The sequence below is a fragment of the Eucalyptus grandis genome, chromosome 10, assembly GCF_016545825.1.
Source record: "Eucalyptus grandis isolate ANBG69807.140 chromosome 10, ASM1654582v1, whole genome shotgun sequence".
NCBI classification, from domain to species: domain Eukaryota; kingdom Viridiplantae; phylum Streptophyta; class Magnoliopsida; order Myrtales; family Myrtaceae; genus Eucalyptus; species Eucalyptus grandis.
The window spans coordinates 24,425,740-24,446,684 of NC_052621.1; the positions used below are offsets into that span (position 1 = coordinate 24,425,740).

The 20,945-nt window shown below is 42.4% G+C and overlaps 3 protein-coding genes across 4 annotated transcripts; all 3 read left to right on the forward strand.

The window, feature by feature from the left end:
* The first annotated feature begins 1,429 nt into the window (after positions 1-1,429).
* Positions 1,430-5,026, forward strand: LOC104422374 (protein trichome birefringence-like 45). Of its 2 annotated transcripts, none has more exons than XM_039303855.1 (5): positions 1,430-1,823; positions 1,937-2,108; positions 2,898-3,049; positions 3,175-3,333; positions 4,507-5,026. In XM_039303855.1, the coding sequence occupies exons 1-5, from the start codon at positions 1,489-1,491 to the stop codon at positions 4,838-4,840; spliced, it is 1,152 nt and encodes a 383-aa protein (XP_039159789.1). In that variant the 5' UTR covers positions 1,430-1,488; the 3' UTR covers positions 4,841-5,026. The 2 variants fall into 2 exon arrangements, with proteins under 2 accessions (XP_039159789.1, XP_039159788.1); XM_039303854.1 differs by having other exon boundaries at positions 1,432-1,823; positions 2,898-3,076.
* Positions 5,027-12,955: 7,929 nt separating this feature from the next.
* LOC104422375 (ran-binding protein 1 homolog c) lies at positions 12,956-15,650 on the forward strand. Its single transcript, XM_010034686.3, has 4 exons — positions 12,956-13,251; positions 13,367-13,518; positions 13,629-13,754; positions 14,979-15,650. The coding sequence occupies exons 1-4, from the start codon at positions 13,097-13,099 to the stop codon at positions 15,212-15,214; spliced, it is 669 nt and encodes a 222-aa protein (XP_010032988.1). The 5' UTR covers positions 12,956-13,096; the 3' UTR covers positions 15,215-15,650.
* Positions 15,651-18,265: 2,615 nt separating this feature from the next.
* LOC104423824 (pyruvate decarboxylase 1) lies at positions 18,266-20,904 on the forward strand. Its single transcript, XM_010036271.2, has 6 exons — positions 18,266-18,802; positions 19,072-19,235; positions 19,335-19,985; positions 20,062-20,179; positions 20,354-20,542; positions 20,658-20,904. Exons 1-6 carry the CDS (start codon positions 18,266-18,268, stop codon positions 20,826-20,828), a joined length of 1,830 nt encoding a protein of 609 aa, XP_010034573.2. The 3' UTR covers positions 20,829-20,904.
* The last annotated feature ends 41 nt before the right edge of the window (positions 20,905-20,945 follow it).

Consider the following 20,945-nt stretch of genomic DNA (forward strand, 5'->3'; position numbering starts at 1 on the left):
GTTATTGGACATGAGTAAAAAGAGGCACGACACTTCAACAATTGACGTAGCGCTTTGTAATCATTAATTTTTTTTGGATTTGCAATGATATAATGATTTAATTCCCACCTCATATGGTGCGAACTATTTGGCATTTATCAATCGCTAAGATTTCTGTTTTTATTTTGCTTGATTCATGGTTTCGAAAAGGTATCATATATGTCTATAACTCAACACTGCTCTCGCACAACGAATTAAGTTTATCCCTTATGTCCAATCAAATAAAGGCAAAAGGCTGAACGTGCCGAAATAGGAGAATTCATAGGTCGATCACCCTTTTTTAAGACAGGATTGCCTCGAGTAGCCACGAGCCTCCGGCAGGAGAACGTTATGGTTGTGGTTTTGTCTAAAAATGAAAGATTCTCGATTACCAGTGAATTTGACCAAGATCTTAAATGGAATTGGCTGATGGAGAATATGGGAAGTACTGCAGTAGTTCTTTCGGGTTGACTTTGAGCACTGGAATAACCCCATGTTTTTTACCAAACAAAGTGAAAACTAATTACCTTAAAAATGAGAAATGCCATTTCCAAAAACAAAAAGTGAAAAAACAAAAGTTATTAAAAACCCAACTTATACCAACCGTGACATATTTACCCTACCCAAACTTGTACTTGTACGACACGTTTACTTCTTTTAAAAATTTATCTATATGGATGACTAAAAGAAAACAGTGTTGATATAATGATGTTATTTTAACTGAAAAATTATTTAACAAAACTTTGAGAGAGGGTAAACGTATCACATAAATATAAATTTGGGCTTTTTTTATGTTACAAGAAAAAGTATAGGGTAATCGTGCCACCATGGTTACATATTGGAATTTTTGGTGGCTCCTTTCCAAAGAAAAAAAATGTGCAAAATTTTTCAAACAGAGTTTTTGAAAAATGCTGCTATATATACACACCTTTTTCGAGCCCGATTATTCTTAAAATTAATGCGAGTTTTTATTCTATTTTGCTGGAATCCAGTTCTCCATTCCCAAAATCAATGGGACCAACCCTCATTGAGATCTAAAGCGAAATCGAAGATCAGCACATGGCCGTGGCTGGTGGTGCACCAAAGACCGATCCAATCCCCTCAATTCCTCATGCTGATGATGGACAGATGAGCCTACACCTTTTATCATATATATATATAGATATGATAAAAGGTCCAGGGGTCCATATCAACTTCACAAGCCACCGCCACTAGATGGACAAATCAACTTTTTTAAAACGCCTAAAGCTCTCTCGTGAACCCTGCTTAGCCACCTTCACATGCTCAAATCTTTTCAAACTTCAGAAACCCCACACACCCCCCCAACTTGTATATATTTCTCCTGCTACAAGCCACAAGTCACTACATTACAAGGGACATCCTAAAACATCTGTCCCCTCCGCCCCCTTCTCTCCCCCCCTTCTCTCTCTCTCTCTCTCTCTCTCTGTGTCCATTGCAGCATTCTTCACCATGGCAAGACCTTACACTAATGCCATTAAGCCATGCTCGCTTGTGGTGGCGCTATGCCTCTTCTGGCTTCAACGTCACATGGCTTCCTGCTCGGTCTTGCCGAGGACGAGAGCAAAGAACGCCCGGGTTGTGCATAGAAAGCCAATGCTCGGGGCCAAGCAGTACTCCAACTGCTCACTGTATGTCGGCACGTGGGTCCTCGACGACACGTATCCGATGTACCAATCCTCCCAGTGCCCCATTATCGACCCCCAGTTCAACTGCCAAGCCTTCGGCCGCCCGGACTCGGACTACCTCAAGTATAGATGGAAGCCTCTCAGCTGTGAACTTCCAAGGTAAGAGACGACTGTAAACTTGCTCTATTTTTTATGGTGGTGTTTTTCGTTTCTGGGTCTCTTGTTTAGGCATGCGGTGAGTGAAGTGAGGACTTAAGGCAGTGATATCGCAGGTTCAATGGACTCGATTTCCTGGTGAGGATGAGGGGGAAGACGGTGATGTTCGTGGGGGACTCCCTGGGGAGGAACCAGTGGCAGTCGCTGGTCTGCATGATATCAGCTGCCGCCCCCAAAACGCCCGTCCAGAGGATCTCCGGCGACCCACTCTCCACTTTCAAGTTCCTCGTGAGTTCATCATCTTGGCTTCATCCTCAAACTAACGATCTTTGCCAAAATTTCACTGCTCTCCATGTTTACTTGCGGAGGAAAAAGGAAGTTTCAATGATGCTGTGCGCACTCGAACATTTCTTTTTCATGAAGTGATGTGGTGGAATCATTGAGTGCTTGTTTAAGTGGACCAGAAACATCATGGAACTCAGCTACTGCACAAACGAGAGCCGCACAATTATTGTTTCTCTAAGGGCTGATCACTCTCTAGTGGCCCATGAGTAGGCACACCACCTGGTGCCTTAGGAAATAGAGATACTCAACAAAAGCTTCTAGGCTCCGTTATATTATATCCAATTAGAATTTGACAATGTCCGGAGTCAAGTTTAGAGGCCGTTCAATAGGGACTTATCGTAGGACTTACTGATTTGAAACAAGTGCTACGGCATCCGAGAAGGCCTTTCGGCTCCACGCTTTGGTTTTTAGAAAGCCGCTTCCTTCAGTTTCGATGTGCTGTAACGTTGGAAAATCACGGCATGGCACGGCACGGGTTCTTTGTGCGCAATTTTGTGGGTATACCAGTAGGTGGTTGTCGGCAACGTGACCCGGGGAGTCAAGTGGGGAGTACTAGTACTCACGTGTAGAAACTGGGAATCTCAATCATAGAGCAGTAGTCGGTTCCGTGCCATCGTTTTTCTTCTTTTCCAGTCAGTAAAAGCGGCACCCTGCAAAATTAGGAAGTCAACGTGCATATCTCTCTCTCTGTTGTGTAGAGCTCACTGTGATTAACATGGTACACCATGGCAGGACTATGGGGTGTCAGTGTCCTTCTACCGGGCCCCCTACTTGGTGGACATCGACTCCGTCCAGGGCAAGAGGGTCCTGAAGCTGGAGGACATCTCGAGGAACGCCGACGCATGGCGGGCTGCCGACGTCCTCTCATTCAACACCGGCCACTGGTGGGTCCACAAGGGCTCTCTCCAGGGGTAACCAAACAAACAAATAACAGCGCAGTCATATTTATAATTGAATTCTATGATGAACTACTAATGCTAAGCCGACGGTGGCGGCGGCGGTAATGAAGGTGGGACGTGATGGAGGCAGGAGGGAGGTACTATGAGGACATGGACCGTCTGGTGGCGTTGGGAACGGGGCTCAGGACATGGGCCAACTGGGTCGACGCCAACGTCGACAGGGCCCGGACCCGGGTCTTCTTCCAAGGAGTCTCTCCTACTCATTACAAGTAAGCAACCCTCTCTCTCCCCTCCCTCTCTCCGTGACATAATAATTGAGGTCTGAGCAACTTGTCAAAAGAGAAAATCAAAAGAAGGCTGCTCCAGCTCAGCTCCAAATGGCTAAAAATTCAATCTTGATAGGGGGACTTAGCTGTGCGGATTCGGTTGCCTTTTGCGGCCGATCCTGGGCCCATGCTGAGTCAAATCGGCACTTTGTCTGTCTGGATATCATTCCTAGGGCTGAGGTTAGCCCCAAAAAAAAAAAAAAAAAAAAAAAAAAAAAAAAGCGAAAGGAGAGATGATGCTGGGGCCATCTCTCGCGCATCTCGACCGGTCGCACCTGGCACCTGCTCGGCCAATCTTATAGACGTACTACCCATCAATAATTTAGCATTTTGTGGAAGTATCGCATGCGCATTTGCGAGATGCATTTCTGGTCATCGAAATTTCGACGAAACGACCCTTCGAAAATGATAAGAGTCTTGTCTGCAGTTCTTTATCTAGGATCAATGGAAGTGGACAGGTAAAAGGTAGGCGGTAATTCGTCTCCATCGCAAGGTCCAGCGCATCTTGTCCTCACACCCCATTTGAGTGTACTATACAAAGCCAACTGAGAACGAGCCAATGTGTCGGCCGACCAGCCATGGAGACGCATGAGACTCCGCGAAATTCTCATGTGGTAGAATGCCGACATTAATAAGCCTTCAAGTGCAGACGAAACGATCAAGCGGTCGAGAAACTTCTCTGCTCTCTCGCCAGCCTAGCTCCTCGTGGCCATGGCACTGCCTTTTGTCTGTCCATTTGCATCTGTCGCTCTGCAATAAATGAAACCTAAATGCATGCAATCCGCAGGTTAACGTGATTCATTTGGGTGTCGGAGGATTTCTAGCTTTGAAAACTAGAAACCACTTGTTTGAATTTCGCTAATTATGTAGATTACTCTAGATTAGGCGCACTAGACATTTGACTTAATGGGTTCATAGGATTTCTGCCGGGTCTCCATGCCCGCATCCTTAAGTTATGGGATAAAAAGTAATTTCATGTCCGTGAGTAATTATTCATTTTCCATCATTGATATAATGTTCATACTAGATTGAAGTTTAACTAAGTTATCTAGAAATGTTACCTAATTGTCTATTTAGTTGATTGACAACTTACTGATTGATTCAATGAAATTGCAGTCCGAGCGAGTGGAGCACAGGTTCAATGGCTACCGTGTCCAAGAACTGTTACGGCGAGACGGTGCCAACGAGCAGCACCACCTATCCTGGCACTTTTCCTGAGCAGATGAAGGTGATAAGCACAGCGATCAAAGGCATGCAGACCCCGGTGAATCTTCTTGACATTACGATGCTCTCAGCTCTTCGGAAGGACGGGCACCCTTCGATCTACAGCGGTGACCTGAGCCCCGAGCAGAAGGCTAATCCCGACCACTCCGCTGACTGTAGCCACTGGTGCTTGCCCGGGTTACCGGACACTTGGAACCAACTATTCTATACCAGTTTACTTTTCTAAACTTTCATATCTTTGGTGTTAGATGTTACAAATAACTCCCAAATAGGATTTGATTCTAGGTTTGAATTACAAGTTCCACTTAAGATGTGCAAAGTAAAAGGGTGTTTTGTTGTAATTAGTGAAGCCAATGCTCAAGTTGAATTGCAGCTTTAATTGTTTAATTGGAAATGTGCTACTTTTCTTCTTCGTTGATTCCATAATTGGAGCTGTCCAATTTCGGGCTTGCCCAAAGTAACCCAGGCCATGACAAAGAAAAACCCAAAATTAACCGGGAGCTAAGGCCAGGTACGGTACGTCGATTTGCGGAACGTTTTGGTGGCTTGGCAGACTTGCAATACTGGTGAGCATTTAAATTAGTAGATCATACTAGAGACATAATAACATATCGCCAAATCAAATCACTTCAAATATCTTTTTCCATACAAATTAGACGTTGAAAAGTACTTTGATGAGAAAATTAAATTAAGTTTTCAAACAGGTTAGAAATCATTTTTGATATCTTTTGCCAAAAAATGGAAACATGCATTGAACATACTAAATCTAGCTTAGCACACCATCTAGTTCGGGATCTTAGGTCTAGGCTTTGGCTTGTTGGGTCCTATCCCAGGGATCCCAGGTATGCCACCAAGCCTCGGGTCCAGAGGCCATGGTTGCAATCAACCATTGGGTCCCAAGTCCAACCGTAACGAGTGTTGGTCTCAAGTCTTAGCACTCCACGTTCTTGAGTCATATCCTCAAGGTTGGGGCATTGAGCCCTGACTTCCTAGGGTTTGTGCGGCCGCTAACCCTGAGCTTTGCCATTTGGAGCCTAGGTCAAGGCGTCAGGGTCGCGAGAGTCGGGTTTTAGGCATCAGGGACTTCATCTTGATGATGAATTATTCCTTGATGTACCCACGATTGGTTTGCTTCTTGAAGATTTATGAATATTCAAAAGCCAATAGTTAAAATTGCGAATAAGCTATACACCATACTACATGTCAAAATTTGAATATTATAAAGTTTCAAGAATCTTGCGTTATATAAGTGCTGTAAAATTTATCAACACTCAAAAGTTAAAAGTAGAAGTCATATTCTAGATAAGCTCTTTTTTTCCCCCTTTGAGATGGGAAAACTAAGGAGACTATAGAAGTGACGATAGCTCCAATATTTATTTCTTTGCTTATATTACTCTTTCTATTGAAAATTACTATACAATTACTAGAGTTGTGCAACCGGTCTAGTTCCATCTGAAAATAGGACTGAACCGCCCATAAAAACAAGTCTAGCTCCAGATCCAACTTTTTGGAACTGATATCTACGTTATGGGTGTTGAACTTACCCATCCACCAACAACCTGTTTTCGAAATTGGAATAACATGATTTATTATGCTTATAGGAGCTAGCTTCCTTATTGCTTTATATTTCTTTTTGTTTTGTATCGATATTTTACTTTGAACCGTTTTAGTTGCTTGTACTATTTTGCTATAATTACCATTTGTCTTGGTTTTTAAAAAATTAAAGGGAAAAAAACATTGGTTGCACCCACCCTGTTGGTGGCAAAGATGATGGAGTTGCACACTGGCCACTTGCAAGGCCAGAGTTCAACTCCCCACCTCGTCATTTGCGTGACTTACCTGCGGCTCGTGGGAGGTGGGTCCCTATGGGTCGCCCCAGGTTTACGCTGTACGATGCTTCTCGAGTCACCAAAAAAAAAAAAAAAACACTGGTTGCCAGTTCCAAAATTTTTGAATTGGTATTGTGTGGGTAAATTCTAGGTTCTAAATGTTGAATATATGCACCCGCCTGCCCAACTTGGGAACCGATTAAAACCTACTCTTTGAAGTAAGAAGAAGATGATTTATTAATCTTAAAAGAGCTTAACGTCCTTATTACTTTATATTTCTATTTGTTTTGTATCAATATTTTACTTTGAACCATTTTATTGCTCATTTTGTTTTGTCATAATTTTGAAACCCATTGTGTGGGTAGATTTTAAGTTATGGGTGCTTTTGTTCCAGTGAATATGTGTTGGTTTATTCCAAATTTTGAAACCAGTATTGTGTGGGTAGATTTTAAGTTATGGGTGTTAAACCTATCCACCTATCCAACCCTAGCCGAAACTACTTAGAACCTGTTTTTTTGAAGAGGCCGAGGCTCGCACGGCCAGGGCGAGCTCGAGCTTGCCTTGACCATGGCGACGTCGACCTCGCGCCGGCCCGGGCGAGCTCGATCTCGCCAGATCCGGCGAGCCGACCCTCGCCGCCGCCACGCCGGCCAAAAGGAAGAAAAAAAAATGAAAAAAAAAAAAAGGAAAAAAAGAAAAAAAAGAAAAAATAAAAGATGATTATTTTTTTTTGTAAAAGAACTTAACTTCTTTAATGTTTAACATTTTTTTCTCTGTTTTTGTATCTCTGTTTTTGTTTTTTTTTTTTTTTTTTACTTTGAAGCATTTTATTGTTTGTGCTATTTTGCTATAATTGCTATTTGTTTTGGTTTTTCAAAACATTGAAGCAAAGGAAAAAAAAATTGGTTTCCAATTCCAAAAATGGGAACTAGTACTATACGTGTAGGTTAAAATTTATTTTTTGAAGTGGAAGAAGATGATTTATTATTTTTAAAAAGATTTAATTTCTTTGTTACTTTATATTTGCGTATGTTTTGTATCGATGTTTTACTTTCACATGTTTTGTTGCTCATACTTTTGTGTTGATTTTTTTTTTAAATGAAGCAAGAAAAAAAATCAGTTTCTCGTTCCAAATTTTTTAAACCGGTATTGTGTGGGTAGGTCTACGTTTTGGGTGCTGAACCTACCACCCACCCAATCACACTGGAACGATTAAAACCTATTTTTTTGAAGTTGGAAGAAGATTATTTATTATTCTCAAAAGAGTTTAACTTCTTTATTGCTTTATATTTATGTTTGGTGTGTATATGTTTTTCTTTGAACCATTTTATCACTCGTACTATTTTGCTATAATTGTTATTTGTCTTGATTTTTTTTTTTTTTTTTTTAAATGAAGATAAAAAAGGAGACCAATTCCCTAGTAAACCATAAAACTAGACCAAACAAACATGATAGATTCCAGGCTTCTAGGGTTAGTTTCATGATAAACATAGTAGGTTTTAGGTTTCAAAAATTAGGAATCGATTCTAACATGATAAGTTATTAATTCCAAATTTGTAATTGTTCAATCCCATTGGATTTCACTTTTGAACTAATTTTTACATTTGTAATGCACGAAGACAAATCACATGAATTTTAATGATCATTTTTTCTTAAATATGATTTTCTAGAAAAAAATTCTTTTATTATGAATGTGTTTGTTTCACGGAAAGTTTCATGATAAAGAATAATATTTTTTAGGAAATTATTTTTCAAAAAAAATGTTTTTTTCCCATTTTCAAGTTAGAAAAATAATATCCTAACTTCAAGCAAGCATATTTTATTAGACTATAAATGGTTTTTCTTGACTAATCATTTTTAATAAATCAAATGTGTGAAAGTTCGTAAAACTTATTTGTGGATTTTTTTTTTCACTCAAACAAATGCACCCATGTAAACGTCAATCGGATTGTGTATGATGATTGACATATCTTGTGTTATCGTTCCTCTTTTTGGTCGCTCATGCTTAGTTTCATTAGTAATATTTATTTAACCATGAACCGTTTTAAACAAATTTGTTATTTATATGTTTCTCTAATTGTAAAATACACAATGTAATCTCCATTATTTTAGATTATTCTAAAAATAAGTAGAATAAACTTTATTACTAGAACACAATTTTTCGAAGAGGATGCACATTTTTCACTCTTTCTTTCTCCTACAAATAATTAGAACCGAACTCTACTTGAAATCAACAATTTTATTATGTCTATAAACTGAATCACGAGGGAATAATGTCATTTATCTCCTCTATTATTACCAAAAGTGCATATTTCTCGTTGTTTGTTAAAAAAAAAATTGATCTTAAAATGGGAGAGGACAAGTTGAAAAACAATACAAGGACTAGGTTGAAAATCCTTTTCATACTAAAAAAAACGTGTAGACTTAATTTGTGTTTGGCAGTTAGAATAGGATATGATTTATCTTATCCTACGTTTGGTGCTCATTTAGGATAAAATAAAGTCAAATATAAATGGGATATAGATAGGATAAAATTATCCCATGAGGGAAGTAGGATAAAGGTAAATAGGATTTCTAATATCTTTAATAGGAAAGTTATTTTTCTCGAATAACAAACTTATTAAATTAATAAAATTGAAATTATATTTCAATATAAATAATATTTTAATTCTAATTTAAGAAATTAAAAAAAAAATAAAAAATATTTTAAGTTAATCCTATTTTAATTTATATATTTAACTTTAATTCTATCCGATGCGTTTGGTTCAGTATTTACAATGGTCTTTCAGCCCTGAAAGCCTCTTGAGAAAATGCTGGACCGTTTGGTTCAATTTTTTTGCTGGCTTTTAACTTTCAACTTGCCTTCAAAATCTTTGAAAGCCCAAAGCTAATCCCTACTAGCTTTGGGTTTTCAGCATTCAACAGAATGCTAAAATTATTTTTCTCTTCCAAAACTATCATCACTAATTTTTCATATTTTTGATTTTGCCCCTATTTATTTTTTATTTTTAATTGAAAAAGGAGGCAGCCCTTTGCTTGATAGGTGAAGGGCTATGGCCACCGGCAAGCCAGATTTGGTGTCAGCAACCGTTGGTTGAGGTCGCCCGAGGTTGGCGACCTCTCGGTGAGGGTCGTGGGACCTAGCCGAGGGTCGCACAACCAAGCCGAGGGCCGCACGACCTAGGCGACCGCCGCCTAGGTCTCGCCGCAGCGGGCGGCGGTGGCCTAGGTTGCCGAGGTCGAGTGACCTCCGGCGGTCCTTAGGTGGGGTTGCGCGACCCTTGTCGGAGGTCGCCCGACCTTGGGCGACCTTAGCCAACGGCCATCGGCGTGAGATTTGGCTCATTTGGCGGTCGTAGCCCTTCGCCGAAACGGCGAAGGGTTTAGTTCAATTTTCAAAAAAAAAAAAAAAAAAAAAAAATATAAAATATAATATATATATATATATACCCATCAAAGCTCATTGCGAAAGTTTTTATTACCAAACTCACATTCTACTCAAAGTCTATTTACAATTTTTTTTTTACTAAACACAATTGTATTTTCTAAGTAGCTTTGGGCTTTCAGCATTTGCATTGAACTTAAAGCCCATTGCAAATGCTGAACCAAACGCGACCTATTTTGGTTGCGTTTGGGAGTGGCATTTACAAGCCGCTTTAAACTCCCAAAGCTCTTTGGGCTAATTTGTTGGTGTTTGGTAAAAATTTTCAAACCCCATTTGGGCAATGACAAGCCTTCCCAAGGCTGAAAGCCCAAGGTAGGTGGGGGCTGCTTTGGGCTTTCAGCCTTCTCGACATGCTGAGCTCTAAGCCTAAATAATTTTTTTTCCTCAAATTTTCCTCGTTGATTTTTCGTTTTTCTAGTTTTGCCCTGACTGTTCGTCTTCTTCTATTGTCTTCTTCGTGAGCGGGGGCTGACGAAGGGCATGCAGTCGCTGGCGATCGTCATGCCCGCCACGCCGACTCGCCGCGGCTGTGCGATCCTTCAGCAAGGGTCGCATGACCTCGATCGAGAGGTCGCGACCCTAAGGGTCACGCAACTAGACATGGTCGTCAGGTGTGATCTTGCGACCTTCGTGCGACCCATTTGGTCACGACCTTTAGGCGACTTTCGTAGAGGTCGCGACCGCGACCCATTTGGTCGCAAATCTGGTTGCCGGTTACGACCAGATGGGTTGCCAATTGCGACCTTTAGGTGACCTTCGCGGAGGTTGCGACACAAATATGGTCTCTATCAGATCTGGTCGCCAGTCGTGCTTCAGGCGATCTCCGCGGAGGTCATGACCTTCGCGCGACCCATCTGGTCGCAGATTTGGTCGTGACCAGATGTGGTTACTGGCCGCGACCTACGCACGCGACCTTCGCGTTGCAACCAAATGGGTTGTCGACCACAACCTTCAGGCGACCTCCGCGGAGGTCGCGACCTTCACGCGACCCATTTGGTCGTAGATTTGGTCGCTGCGACCCTCGCCGGACTGCCTGCATCGGACCGCCCGCCCTTCGCCGGACCGCTTGCTCCTCACCGGCAACTACTTGTTCTTGGTCGGCCAATTCTTTCTTTTTTCCAAACACTATTTTACTCAAAGTATTTCATAAAGGACTTTTATAATACAATTTACCAAATACAATTTACATTTTGAAAAATACCTTTCACCCAATGGCCTTTGCATTCTCTCAAAGACTTTCTTGAAAAAGTCTTCCAAATGCACCTGTTGAAGCTTGGCAGGAGGTTTTCTGACGATTCGCTGTCAAAGAGACAGGGGTTTTTGGCTGTAGGGATTAGTAATCGGAACAAACGGGGATAAGGATAGCCCATTTCCGACATGATTTGAGCACACACGACCTCCAAACTAGGCAGGTTTCCATAAGACTAATACCACCAAAAACCCCAAATTGATATTCATATGACAAATTTATCATTCGTTAATTTTAGTTAGATAACGAATAATAGTTGATGGATATCTTAGATTATGATTTTACCCTTCGTTTATCACAAGTTTACTAGATTGTGACTTTTTATGATATTAATTCAATTTAACAGAAATTAACAGAAGGTAAATTTATTATAAATTACTAATTTAATGATTTTTGTGGTAAAATAATTAATTACAGGAGTATTATTTTGGGGTTTGTCATGGTGTTTACCCTTTCTTAGATCAAGTCTAAATGTCTATGGGTCGATTTCGTGTCAAATTCGCAAGACACGAAATTGGTTTACATAACCCTGCTTCAGATTAACGGGTTAGTGCTAATATGATTATGTGGACATGATATTTTTAAAAGATTGTTCTTTCGAGTAGTGTTTGTGATAGACACAACTGCACTCTAGTCGACCTAATTTGTAGTACATATCATAGGGACACCAACCTGCAAACGTGAATTGCCACCCCTAGCAAGAAGAATGCGCATGTTGTTCCTTCATTTTTAATATATTAGTGGAGTTTTTGAGATATTTTGAGCACTCGACTAACCTTTATCAGGTTTGACACTCTTCATTCTACACTTGATAATTACTGAAGACATACGAGGATTGCGCTCTTTGAGTGACTCCAAGAAAATGCGTGAGTGTGATGATACGAATTCTAGTTATAAGCAAGGATACGAACATGCTTACGAGTCCCCTTGAGCAACCTAAGGCTGTGTTTGGTAGTCCGGATTTGAGTCCGGATTATCCTATTCGATGTTTGGGAATGTCCACCGGATCAGACAAATCTGGATATATCCGGATAAAACGCGGATAAAAATCCTGGGGGAGGGGTGGGATAAGCCCAGATTGGATAAGATTTTTTTTAAGGAAATGAAGAACTTAACAAAAAGAGAAGATATCACTTGCCGTTTTCAATGGTGGCCACTGCGGAGGTGGCCACGATTTCTAGATCTAGGGTTTTTCCATGGCCTTTAATTAATTAAATTTTCTATTTTTTAATTTTATAATTTAAATGAATATCATATTTATTTTTCATCTTATCCTAAAGTGCACCAAACACTTGATAGGATTAGATATGTCCGCCTTTATTATCCAAATGATTTAATATCCTACTTTATCCTATCCTATCATGATTATTATCCGGACGACCAAACGTAGCCTTAATGTTTAGTGGTTCGGATTTCTAATCGGGATGAACAACCTTTAATGTTTAGTCGTTCGGATTTATAATCGAAATATGACTGGATAAGATAAGATATGAAATCTTGGGATTTTTTTATATTCTATCTATTGTTTAGTGAATCGCAATATTAAAGGCGGATATGTTCACATCATATCATGTATATTTTTTTGAAATAAATGATATATCATTAACGGAGATGATGAAAATTTCTCATAATACTTATTTATTTTTAATTTATTATTATTTTATATTATTTCTTTTTTTCCCTTTTCATCATTCTTTAATAGAATTTTATCCAATAGTAAATTATATTAACATATCAAAAACACAAAAATACCTAAAATATATAATAAATATAAATATTTAATTTATAGATTGAATTTCACCACCGCCACTCTCCTCTCCCCATAAAACCCTCGCAGCCCCCCTTCACCCCGTCTCTCTCTCTCTCTCTCTCTCCGCCGTTCTCCGCCGCGCCGATCCGATCCGATCCGATCGTCTCCTTCTCCCGCCGGAGCTCACACCGCAAACCGCCCCTCCGGCAATGGCGAGCTCCGAGCCCGAGCGCGAGCACCGGGAGGACGAGGAGGCCCAGGCCGGCGACGACGAGGACACCGGCGCCCAGGTCGCCCCCATCGTCAAGCTCGAGGAGGTCGCCGTCACCACCGGCGAGGAGGACGAGGACGCCATCCTCGATCTGTACGATCTCCATCTCCCCCCAACCCACGCGCGATCGTTCTGATTTCCTTACGTTTTTTCAATGGATCTCGAGTGTTTCACTTTGTCTGTCTCTGTATGCCGGCGATTCCTGCAGAAAAGCGAAGCTATACCGGTTCGATAAGGACGGGAGACAATGGAAGGAGAGGGGCGCCGGGACCGTGAAGTTCCTGAAGCACAAGGAGACTGGCAAGGTCCGGCTCGTCATGCGGCAATCCAAAACCTTGAAGATCTGCGCCAATCATCTAGGTCCGAGGCTTCGCTTTTTTGATTGATTTTTCCCCCGGTGCGATTGTGCTAGTTGCATTCGATTCTTGGTGGCAGGCCTTTTGATTGTTGTGCTTTTTCGGCTTTTGCAGTTATTTCTACCATGACTGTCCAGGAACACTCGGGCAATGATAAATCGTGCGTTTGGCATGCGACCGATTTCGCGGATGGGGAACTCAAGGACGAGTATTTCTGTATCAGATTCGGATCAGTTGAGAGTGAGTTTAGCTGGATGCTCTGATCTTCTCTTGGCTTTGATGGGATCGGTGATTTAAGCTAATTTTACTAGAAGTTAAGGATGAGGATGAGCCCTTCTGCATCTGATTTGGATCGATGGGTGATGCGTTCAGCAAATTCACTGATCTTCTCCTAACTTGATGGCATTGAGAGTTTAAGATACTTTAACATAGATGCCGATAGGTGTGCGATGAAATGGCCTATGTTCCTCTTTTGCTGGTATTAATGTAATTTGAATTTAGGATGCTGATTACACTGAGTTCACTGTACCACATTGCCATAGATTGCGATTCCTCCTGCTGTAGTGTGTCCTTTTTTCCCTTCATTAGATTGGATTTTAACAATATAGATTTGTGCGATGCTTAAAAGATTGGGCGACTACCACCAATGGTAAAGCATTCGGGATTAGTCAGCAACTTCTTTACTCGTAAGCAATGTGATGTAATGGCATCATTCATGATTCAGATAGTTCGAATGCATCTATTCTCCTGTATTTCTGAAGCTATTGCTTTTGTCGTTTGTGTGGGAGTGAGAGGCTTCCTTATACCTTACTTTGGATCTCAAATGTGACATTGGATTCTTGTCCTGTTTGGGCTGAATTAAGCCCTATTGTCTCTTTCTTGCATCTTGCCTTCATTGTTAGCTCCTGAGTCAGTGGGGGCATATGTTGGAAGCCAACTGAGCATCTATTCATTACAGAAGCTTGTTATGTTTCGACAGCTCTTGACAAGTAATTTATCTGACCTGACGATATGAGCACTTCTCTAGTCTAAATTTGCAAGTGAAAAAATGTATATTAGGTCTCTATATGCGGCTATTTTTCAATGAATACTATTATTCTCATAATTTCAACTTGTCATAATTTCTACTAAAAATTTATAGAGGGAGTTGTTCCTTCCAAATGGAACTCACTTTGTATGATGATGTCTATATTTGGGAGCCACTAGTTTCCTTGTGCAGAATTCGAGATCAAAAGTTGTGGAGGTGGATTTGGTTATAAGTGTTCTCAAGTCACTATAACCTAATGATTGACCTTGGATGATAGTACTCATGTATACTAGTTATTCTAATTTCTTTGCAATAACTGAGCATCTCTTCTGCTCGATTTCCAAAGTGCCTTATCTGGTGGTTGGTCTTTGTATATTACAAGATCAACTGTCAAAATGACGAAAAGTTCTCACCTTATGTTCTGATTTATGTTGCAGATTGCAAAACCTTCTTGGAAAGGTTCCAGGAAGTTGCTGAATCCCAAAAGAAGAACGTGGAAAACAAGGATGCTAGTTCAGCTGCTGGACTTCTTGAGAAATTGAGTGTTGAAGAAAAGAAAAGTGAAGATAAAGCGGGCAAAGAGTTGGCTTCTGCTTCTGAGGGGGAGAAGGAAACTAAATCTGAAGAAAAACCTGATGCAGATAAGAAAACCGAGTCTTCTTCCTCAGCTTGAGGGGTTTCGACGTGTTCATCGCTCATTTGATGTCAGCAGCACAAGGGGGTAGCTTTCAGACCTCTTCTGCTGCCCATCAGCTGCTTATCTTCCTTCTGGTGAGAACCTTGGGGTTTTCTTCATTGACTGGAATGTAGTTGATCGGTCCTTTGGTTTCTTGGTCTGTCGGGGACGGGATGGAGTCATGTTTGCATCTACAGGGTTCCAGTTTGGTGTGCCAAGTGTCCTACTAGGTTTTCTTCATACTATTTACTTTCCTTTTTGTTTTATTACAGTTGGTCGGCCATGGCCTTCAAATAGTGCACAAAAATGCCCTTGTTATAGGCCGACTAATGTTGTGAGATACTTTAATGATTTTGTGCAGTCAGAGTTCGTCATTTTATGGACAGTTGCAATTGTTTTGCGTCAAGAGAAATGGTTTGGTCATTGAGGAATATGTAGATTGTTATGTTGCACTTACAAATCTAATATGATCTGAATAACTAATTTTGCCAAACTGATTGCACCATGCCACGATCTAGGAGCATGTGATGGCATAGTGGGGGAAGTTCTTTCGCCTTGATTGGCTTGATTGTGGGCAGAGGTTGAACGATTGGAGTGCCGCCACATCTGGACTTGGAATCTGTTAAACATATGTCCAAAAGCAAGATAGATGCTCAATCTTACATACTCAATGGTCCATGGTGCAATAGCCGATGCACGGTCCGACTGTTCCGAGGACCTATGTCTTGGACTTTGCTTGGGACTGGTGGCTGAATCCACCTCTCTTACCGTTGCTTCTCCCCTACCTTGAGAGGGAAATGAGATGAGTCTTTCTATTCTGCGAGTTTCACTGCTTGCCTCAGTGGACATTCATGGCCTAAAACTTGGATTGACGTTGTCAAGTTAATTCTGCTTGCTTGTTATTTCCTCCGAGCTCCGGAATTTTCACTATGATTTGAAAGTTCAATTTAATGGACTTCCCATGTTTCGCTGTTGAAGTCGTAATCAGATTGTACGACCGAGCCAATAATGGGGAGTGAAGTTTTACTGCGATTTCTAGGACATTGAAGAACGTCTTCAAAACAGTTGCTAAGCTCTGATTCTTTTATGTTTAGTTTGTTTCAAAACTTACATGCATAATTTTCACTTTACCCTCTTGACTTCGTGGTGATTGGAAACTTTGGGCCGGACAGTCTCAATTTCGACCTTCTGGTCGATCGATCTTGATTTTGAATTTCTGGTCAATCGGGCGGGTGGTAAGAGATTTCTACACTCATCGTTTCTCCACGGATGCTGACAAGACTTTGGTGGCGAGCAGATACTTTCAACCCAGTTTAAGCTAAGGGCTTCCCGCAAGGAAAGAGAAGGCTTTAAACACGACTTGGTTTCGATAGCATGTTACCCGATCTTCAATCGAGAGATAAGGAAACAAGTGATTGGGGTAGTGCATGATGTCTTGTTGGAATTTTTCGAAAGGCGGATCGGACGTGCTCTAAAATTGTTAAGAAAGCATGATAACGGTATAACCCGGCCCCCGAATCTTTGTTCTTTTTCATACTTGGCCCCTAATCTCTTTGGTTAATTCCCGGAGGCGCGATTCCATAATAGACACCTAGAAATTTATACTTTCAGAACAATTAACTTATAAACAACGGAATAAACAAAAGATAGAAATAAAAAAAAAAGGACGGTGTTGCCTTGGTGTCCACGCTTGTGAAACTCGCATCGCACATCAGCTCCTCCATTTTTCTCCACGGTAGACACAGTACGCACCAGCCTGTCCCTTCCCATTTCACGCCTACGTTTCCCTTTCAATGTTTCAGCTCTCAAGTGATTTCATGCGGAGCGTTCGCTGCCTTACTCTTAAGCTTTTCGTCCTTAAAATCGAATCGATGCGTAACATTGTTTAACTCTTAATCTTTCGCATTTATACAAGAAATAATGACCACTCCCCAGAAACTAATGCTACCCATCACCACCTCCTTATTCTGCGAAGCTCTCGCCTTTCCTCCATGCAATGCAATCCTTCTAATAAGCAAAAGACACAAGAAGGACTACATCATCGATGTCGCTCAAAACATTCTCGATTGACCTAGCTCCTGAAATGTACCCAAAACCATCACAAACACTTAAAAGGAGAATTACCAAAGAAATTATAAACTTATTGCACAAATATTAATTCAATCATAAACTTTTTAATTTGGCTAATTCAATCCTTAATTTTTTGATGGTTTGCTAATGTAGTCATTTCGGTCAATTTTGTGGGAAATCGATGACGTGACGTCAACTGTTTTATGTGACTTTGATGCCAAAAATGGGTTATGCCAATAATAAGAATGAACCAATGCAAGTATTCTATCCTTCACGGTAGCTCTCTTAAACCTTACTCAACTTTGATTGACTTTTACCATTCAGTTTACACCTATTTAGGCATAAGGCTCTTAAGTCTTGGGTTTCTTATCCACAAAATCCTCACAGAGGCAAGTGCAAAGCATATCATCAGGAAGATCAAGATTAGGCACCAGTGCTAACGTAGATAATTTTTGTATTTGTTAAAATTTTTTCTGAACTTTTTCTATTTTTATCATAAAAAACAATAAATTTTAAAAATGCAGAAATTGTCAATGTCGATACCAGCCCTACTATATTGCGCGGCTAATGTCCATACTAGCGATTTCTAGCTAGAACTGCCCAAAAGGACTATAAATAAATTAAGAGAATAAGTCAAACTTTTTCTTTCAGTAGTAAGTATCTCTAAACACTTGGCTAAGAAACGTTGATATCCGAATCGTCCGGTTAAGAAATAAATCGAGATATATCGAATCGATTCCGTTAAATTCCTTGCGCGAAAGGCTACTCTTCTTTCCAAAACCGGTCGATGACTTGACCCCCACATAACTGCCATCCAAAGGACCGATCCAGCTCAAAAAAATCCTTCTCCTGACTCGCCGGCGGGGCCTCTTCAACCGCACCTATATCTACGCATCTCCGCTCCTCCACGATCGCCATCTCCCCTCCGACCTCCATCCTCCTCAGTTTCGCCGCATACGTTCTCACGATTCCACGACGATGGACTGCATGGTTGCTTCTCCGATGGACTCGTCCACCCCGGGCGCCGACGACCACCTCGCTTGCCCCCCGGCGAACGGCAAGTGCTCCCCCATCCAGAGCTCCCACGCCCCCTCGGCCCCCGCCTCCTCCTCTGAGGCCACCCTCGGCCGCCACCTCGCCCGCCGCCTCGTCGAGATCGGCGTGGCCGACGTCTTCTCCGTGCCCGGGGACTTCAATCTCACCCTCCTCGACCACCTCATCGCCGAGCCTGGGCTCAACAACGTCGGATGCTGCAACGAGCTCAACGCCGGGTACGCCGCTGATGGCTACGCGAGGGCGCGCGGGGTCAGCGCCTGCGTCGTCACCTTCACCGTCGGTGGGCTCAGCATCATCAACGCGATAGCAGGGGCATACAGCGAGAACCTCCCCATCATCTGCATCGTCGGCGGCCCGAACACCAACGATTACGGCACCAGCAGGATCCTGCATCACACCATTGGGCTGCCGGATTTCAGCCAAGAAGTGCGGTGCTTCCAGACCGTCACGTGTTATCAGGTAATGAGGGAAACATCAGTTCAGATTCTTAACGTTCAGCACAAATTACATGATCGTGTCTTTTCATCCTGGCAAGGAGGAACCATTTTGTAGATCCGAACTCGTGCAATCTCGAAACTGATTCCGGCCATCATGCTAATAACTTTTGTGGCACTGCAGAACACTGACCTTGGGATTTGTTCATTCCATTAGAGTCCTTCGTATGATAATATAGGATTTAGCATGCAAGTGTACGTGCAGTGATGACGGTCTCTGTAATTGTGCCGCAGGCGATCGTCAATAATTTGGAGAACGCGCATGAGCAGATCGATCGAGCCATTTCGACGGCCCTGAAAGAGTGCAAGCCTGCGTACATAAGCATCAGCTGTAATCTGCCAAGCATTCCTCACCCAACTTTCAGCAGGGAGCCGATCCCATTTTCCCTGCCGCCGAAGTATATTCATGTTCTCTCTTCTATCGCTTTCGGTTTGGATCAAATGATCTCTGGTACTGATTCAATTTGTTTCCTGGGACATGTCGATAATTTTACTAGGATGAGCAACAAGTTGGGGCTGGAAGCTGCTGTCGAGGCTACGGTCGCCTTCCTCAACAATGCAGTGAAGCCGGTCCTGATTGGTGGACCGAAGCTCCGAGTCGCTGATGCCTGTCATGAGTTCATCGAGTTGGCCGACGCATGCGGCTATCCCATTGCAGTAATGCCGTCCGCGAAAGGCCTCGTGCCTGAACACCACCCTCGCTTCATCGGCACGTACTGGGGGGCCGTCAGCACTGCCTTCTCTGCCGAGATAGTCGAGTCTGCAGATGCCTATCTGTTCGCGGGGCCCATCTTCAATGACTACAGCTCCGTGGGCTACTCGCTCCTGCTCAAGAGGGAGAAGGCGATCATCGTGCAGCCCGACCGGGTCGTCGTTGCCAATGGCCCTGCTTTCGGTTGCGTCCTGATGAAGGACTTCCTGCACCTGCTTGCGCAGAAGCTGGAGTTCAACTCCACCGCCTATGAGAACTACCGAAGGATCTACGTTCCTGAGGGGATCCCTCTCAAATGCGACCCTGACGAGCCCTTGAGGGTGAACGTTCTCTTCCAGCACATACAGAAGATGCTTTCGCAGGACACAGCCGTGATCGCCGAGACCGGAGATTCCTGGTTTAACTGTCAGAAACTCAAGTTGCCCGAAGGATGTGGGTAAGCAACATTCCTAGTCCAGTGTTCCAGTGTTGCAATAATTGTTGACCTAAAAGGATCTCAAGTTGTGCTGCAGGTATGAGTTCCAAATGCAGTACGGCTCAATCGGGTGGTCCGTCGGCGCTACGCTCGGATATGCACAGTCAGTGCCAGATAAGCGAGTCATCGCTTGCATCGGTGACGGGAGCTTCCAGGTTAGCATGTTTCTCATACGCTGGCCATTGGGAAGTTCAATATCCATGACTCTGCATCACTTTCCCATTAGGTCTTTAAGTCCTCTCTTCAAGTTTTTGCATCTAAGGACTAATCGAATGTAAACTTAGGGTATACCATTCAATCTGCCACATCTAGTTCTCTGCATCTTGCAGGTGACGGCACAGGACATCTCGACTATGATCCGATGTGGCCAAAAGACCATAATCTTCTTAATAAATAACGGCGGGTACACAATAGAAGTTGAAATCCATGATGGCCCATACAATGTGATCAAGAACTGGAACTACACTGGCTTGGTGGACGCTATCCACAACGGCGAAGGAAACTGCTGGACAGCAAAGGTCAGTTCAATTATGATGCCACAGAATGTCATTACTATTGTGACTTCACTTTATTTTCGACCCGTAAATACAGGCGAAAAAGAAAAAAACAAGTCAGTGCCCGTCTTTTGTGCAGGTGCGTTGCGAACGGGAGCTGGAGGACGCAATCACGACTGCTACGGAGGAGAAGAAGGATTGCTTTTGCTTCATCGAAGTGATCGTCCACAAGGACGACACCAGCAAAGAGTTATTGGAATGGGGTTCTCGTGTGTCTGCAGCCAACAGCCGCACCCCGAATTCGCAATAGAGTGGCTGCGCTGAGGTTCCCAACTTCTGACGTCGTGCCACTTCCTTAGTTCCATCATTTTTCCCTTTTTGTTCGAACTCCCGTTGCATTAGCGTTAATGTTCAGTTCTGGTCTGAA

What these genes read in the sequence shown, in the direction of transcription:
- LOC104422374 (XM_039303854.1), top strand. Translation starts at nt 1,489, where the DNA reads ATGGCAAGACCTTACACTAATGCCATTAAGCCATGCTCGCTTGTGGTG. An exon ending in TCTCCACTTTCAAGTTCCTC is followed by an intron (nt 2,109 to 2,897) that starts GTGAGTTCATCA and finishes ACACCATGGCAG; the next exon opens with GACTATGGGGTGTCAGTGTC. An exon ending in CACAAGGGCTCTCTCCAGGG is followed by an intron (nt 3,077 to 3,174) that starts GTAACCAAACAA and finishes GCGGTAATGAAG; the next exon opens with GTGGGACGTGATGGAGGCAG.
- LOC104422375 (XM_010034686.3), top strand. Translation starts at nt 13,097, where the DNA reads ATGGCGAGCTCCGAGCCCGAGCGCGAGCACCGGGAGGACGAGGAGGCC. An exon ending in GAGGACGCCATCCTCGATCT is followed by an intron (nt 13,252 to 13,366) that starts GTACGATCTCCA and finishes CGATTCCTGCAG; the next exon opens with AAAAGCGAAGCTATACCGGT. An exon ending in GATCTGCGCCAATCATCTAG is followed by an intron (nt 13,519 to 13,628) that starts GTCCGAGGCTTC and finishes CGGCTTTTGCAG; the next exon opens with TTATTTCTACCATGACTGTC.
- LOC104423824 (XM_010036271.2), top strand. Translation starts at nt 18,266, where the DNA reads ATGGACTGCATGGTTGCTTCTCCGATGGACTCGTCCACCCCGGGCGCC. An exon ending in AAGTTGCCCGAAGGATGTGG is followed by an intron (nt 19,986 to 20,061) that starts GTAAGCAACATT and finishes GTTGTGCTGCAG; the next exon opens with GTATGAGTTCCAAATGCAGT. An exon ending in GAAACTGCTGGACAGCAAAG is followed by an intron (nt 20,543 to 20,657) that starts GTCAGTTCAATT and finishes TCTTTTGTGCAG; the next exon opens with GTGCGTTGCGAACGGGAGCT.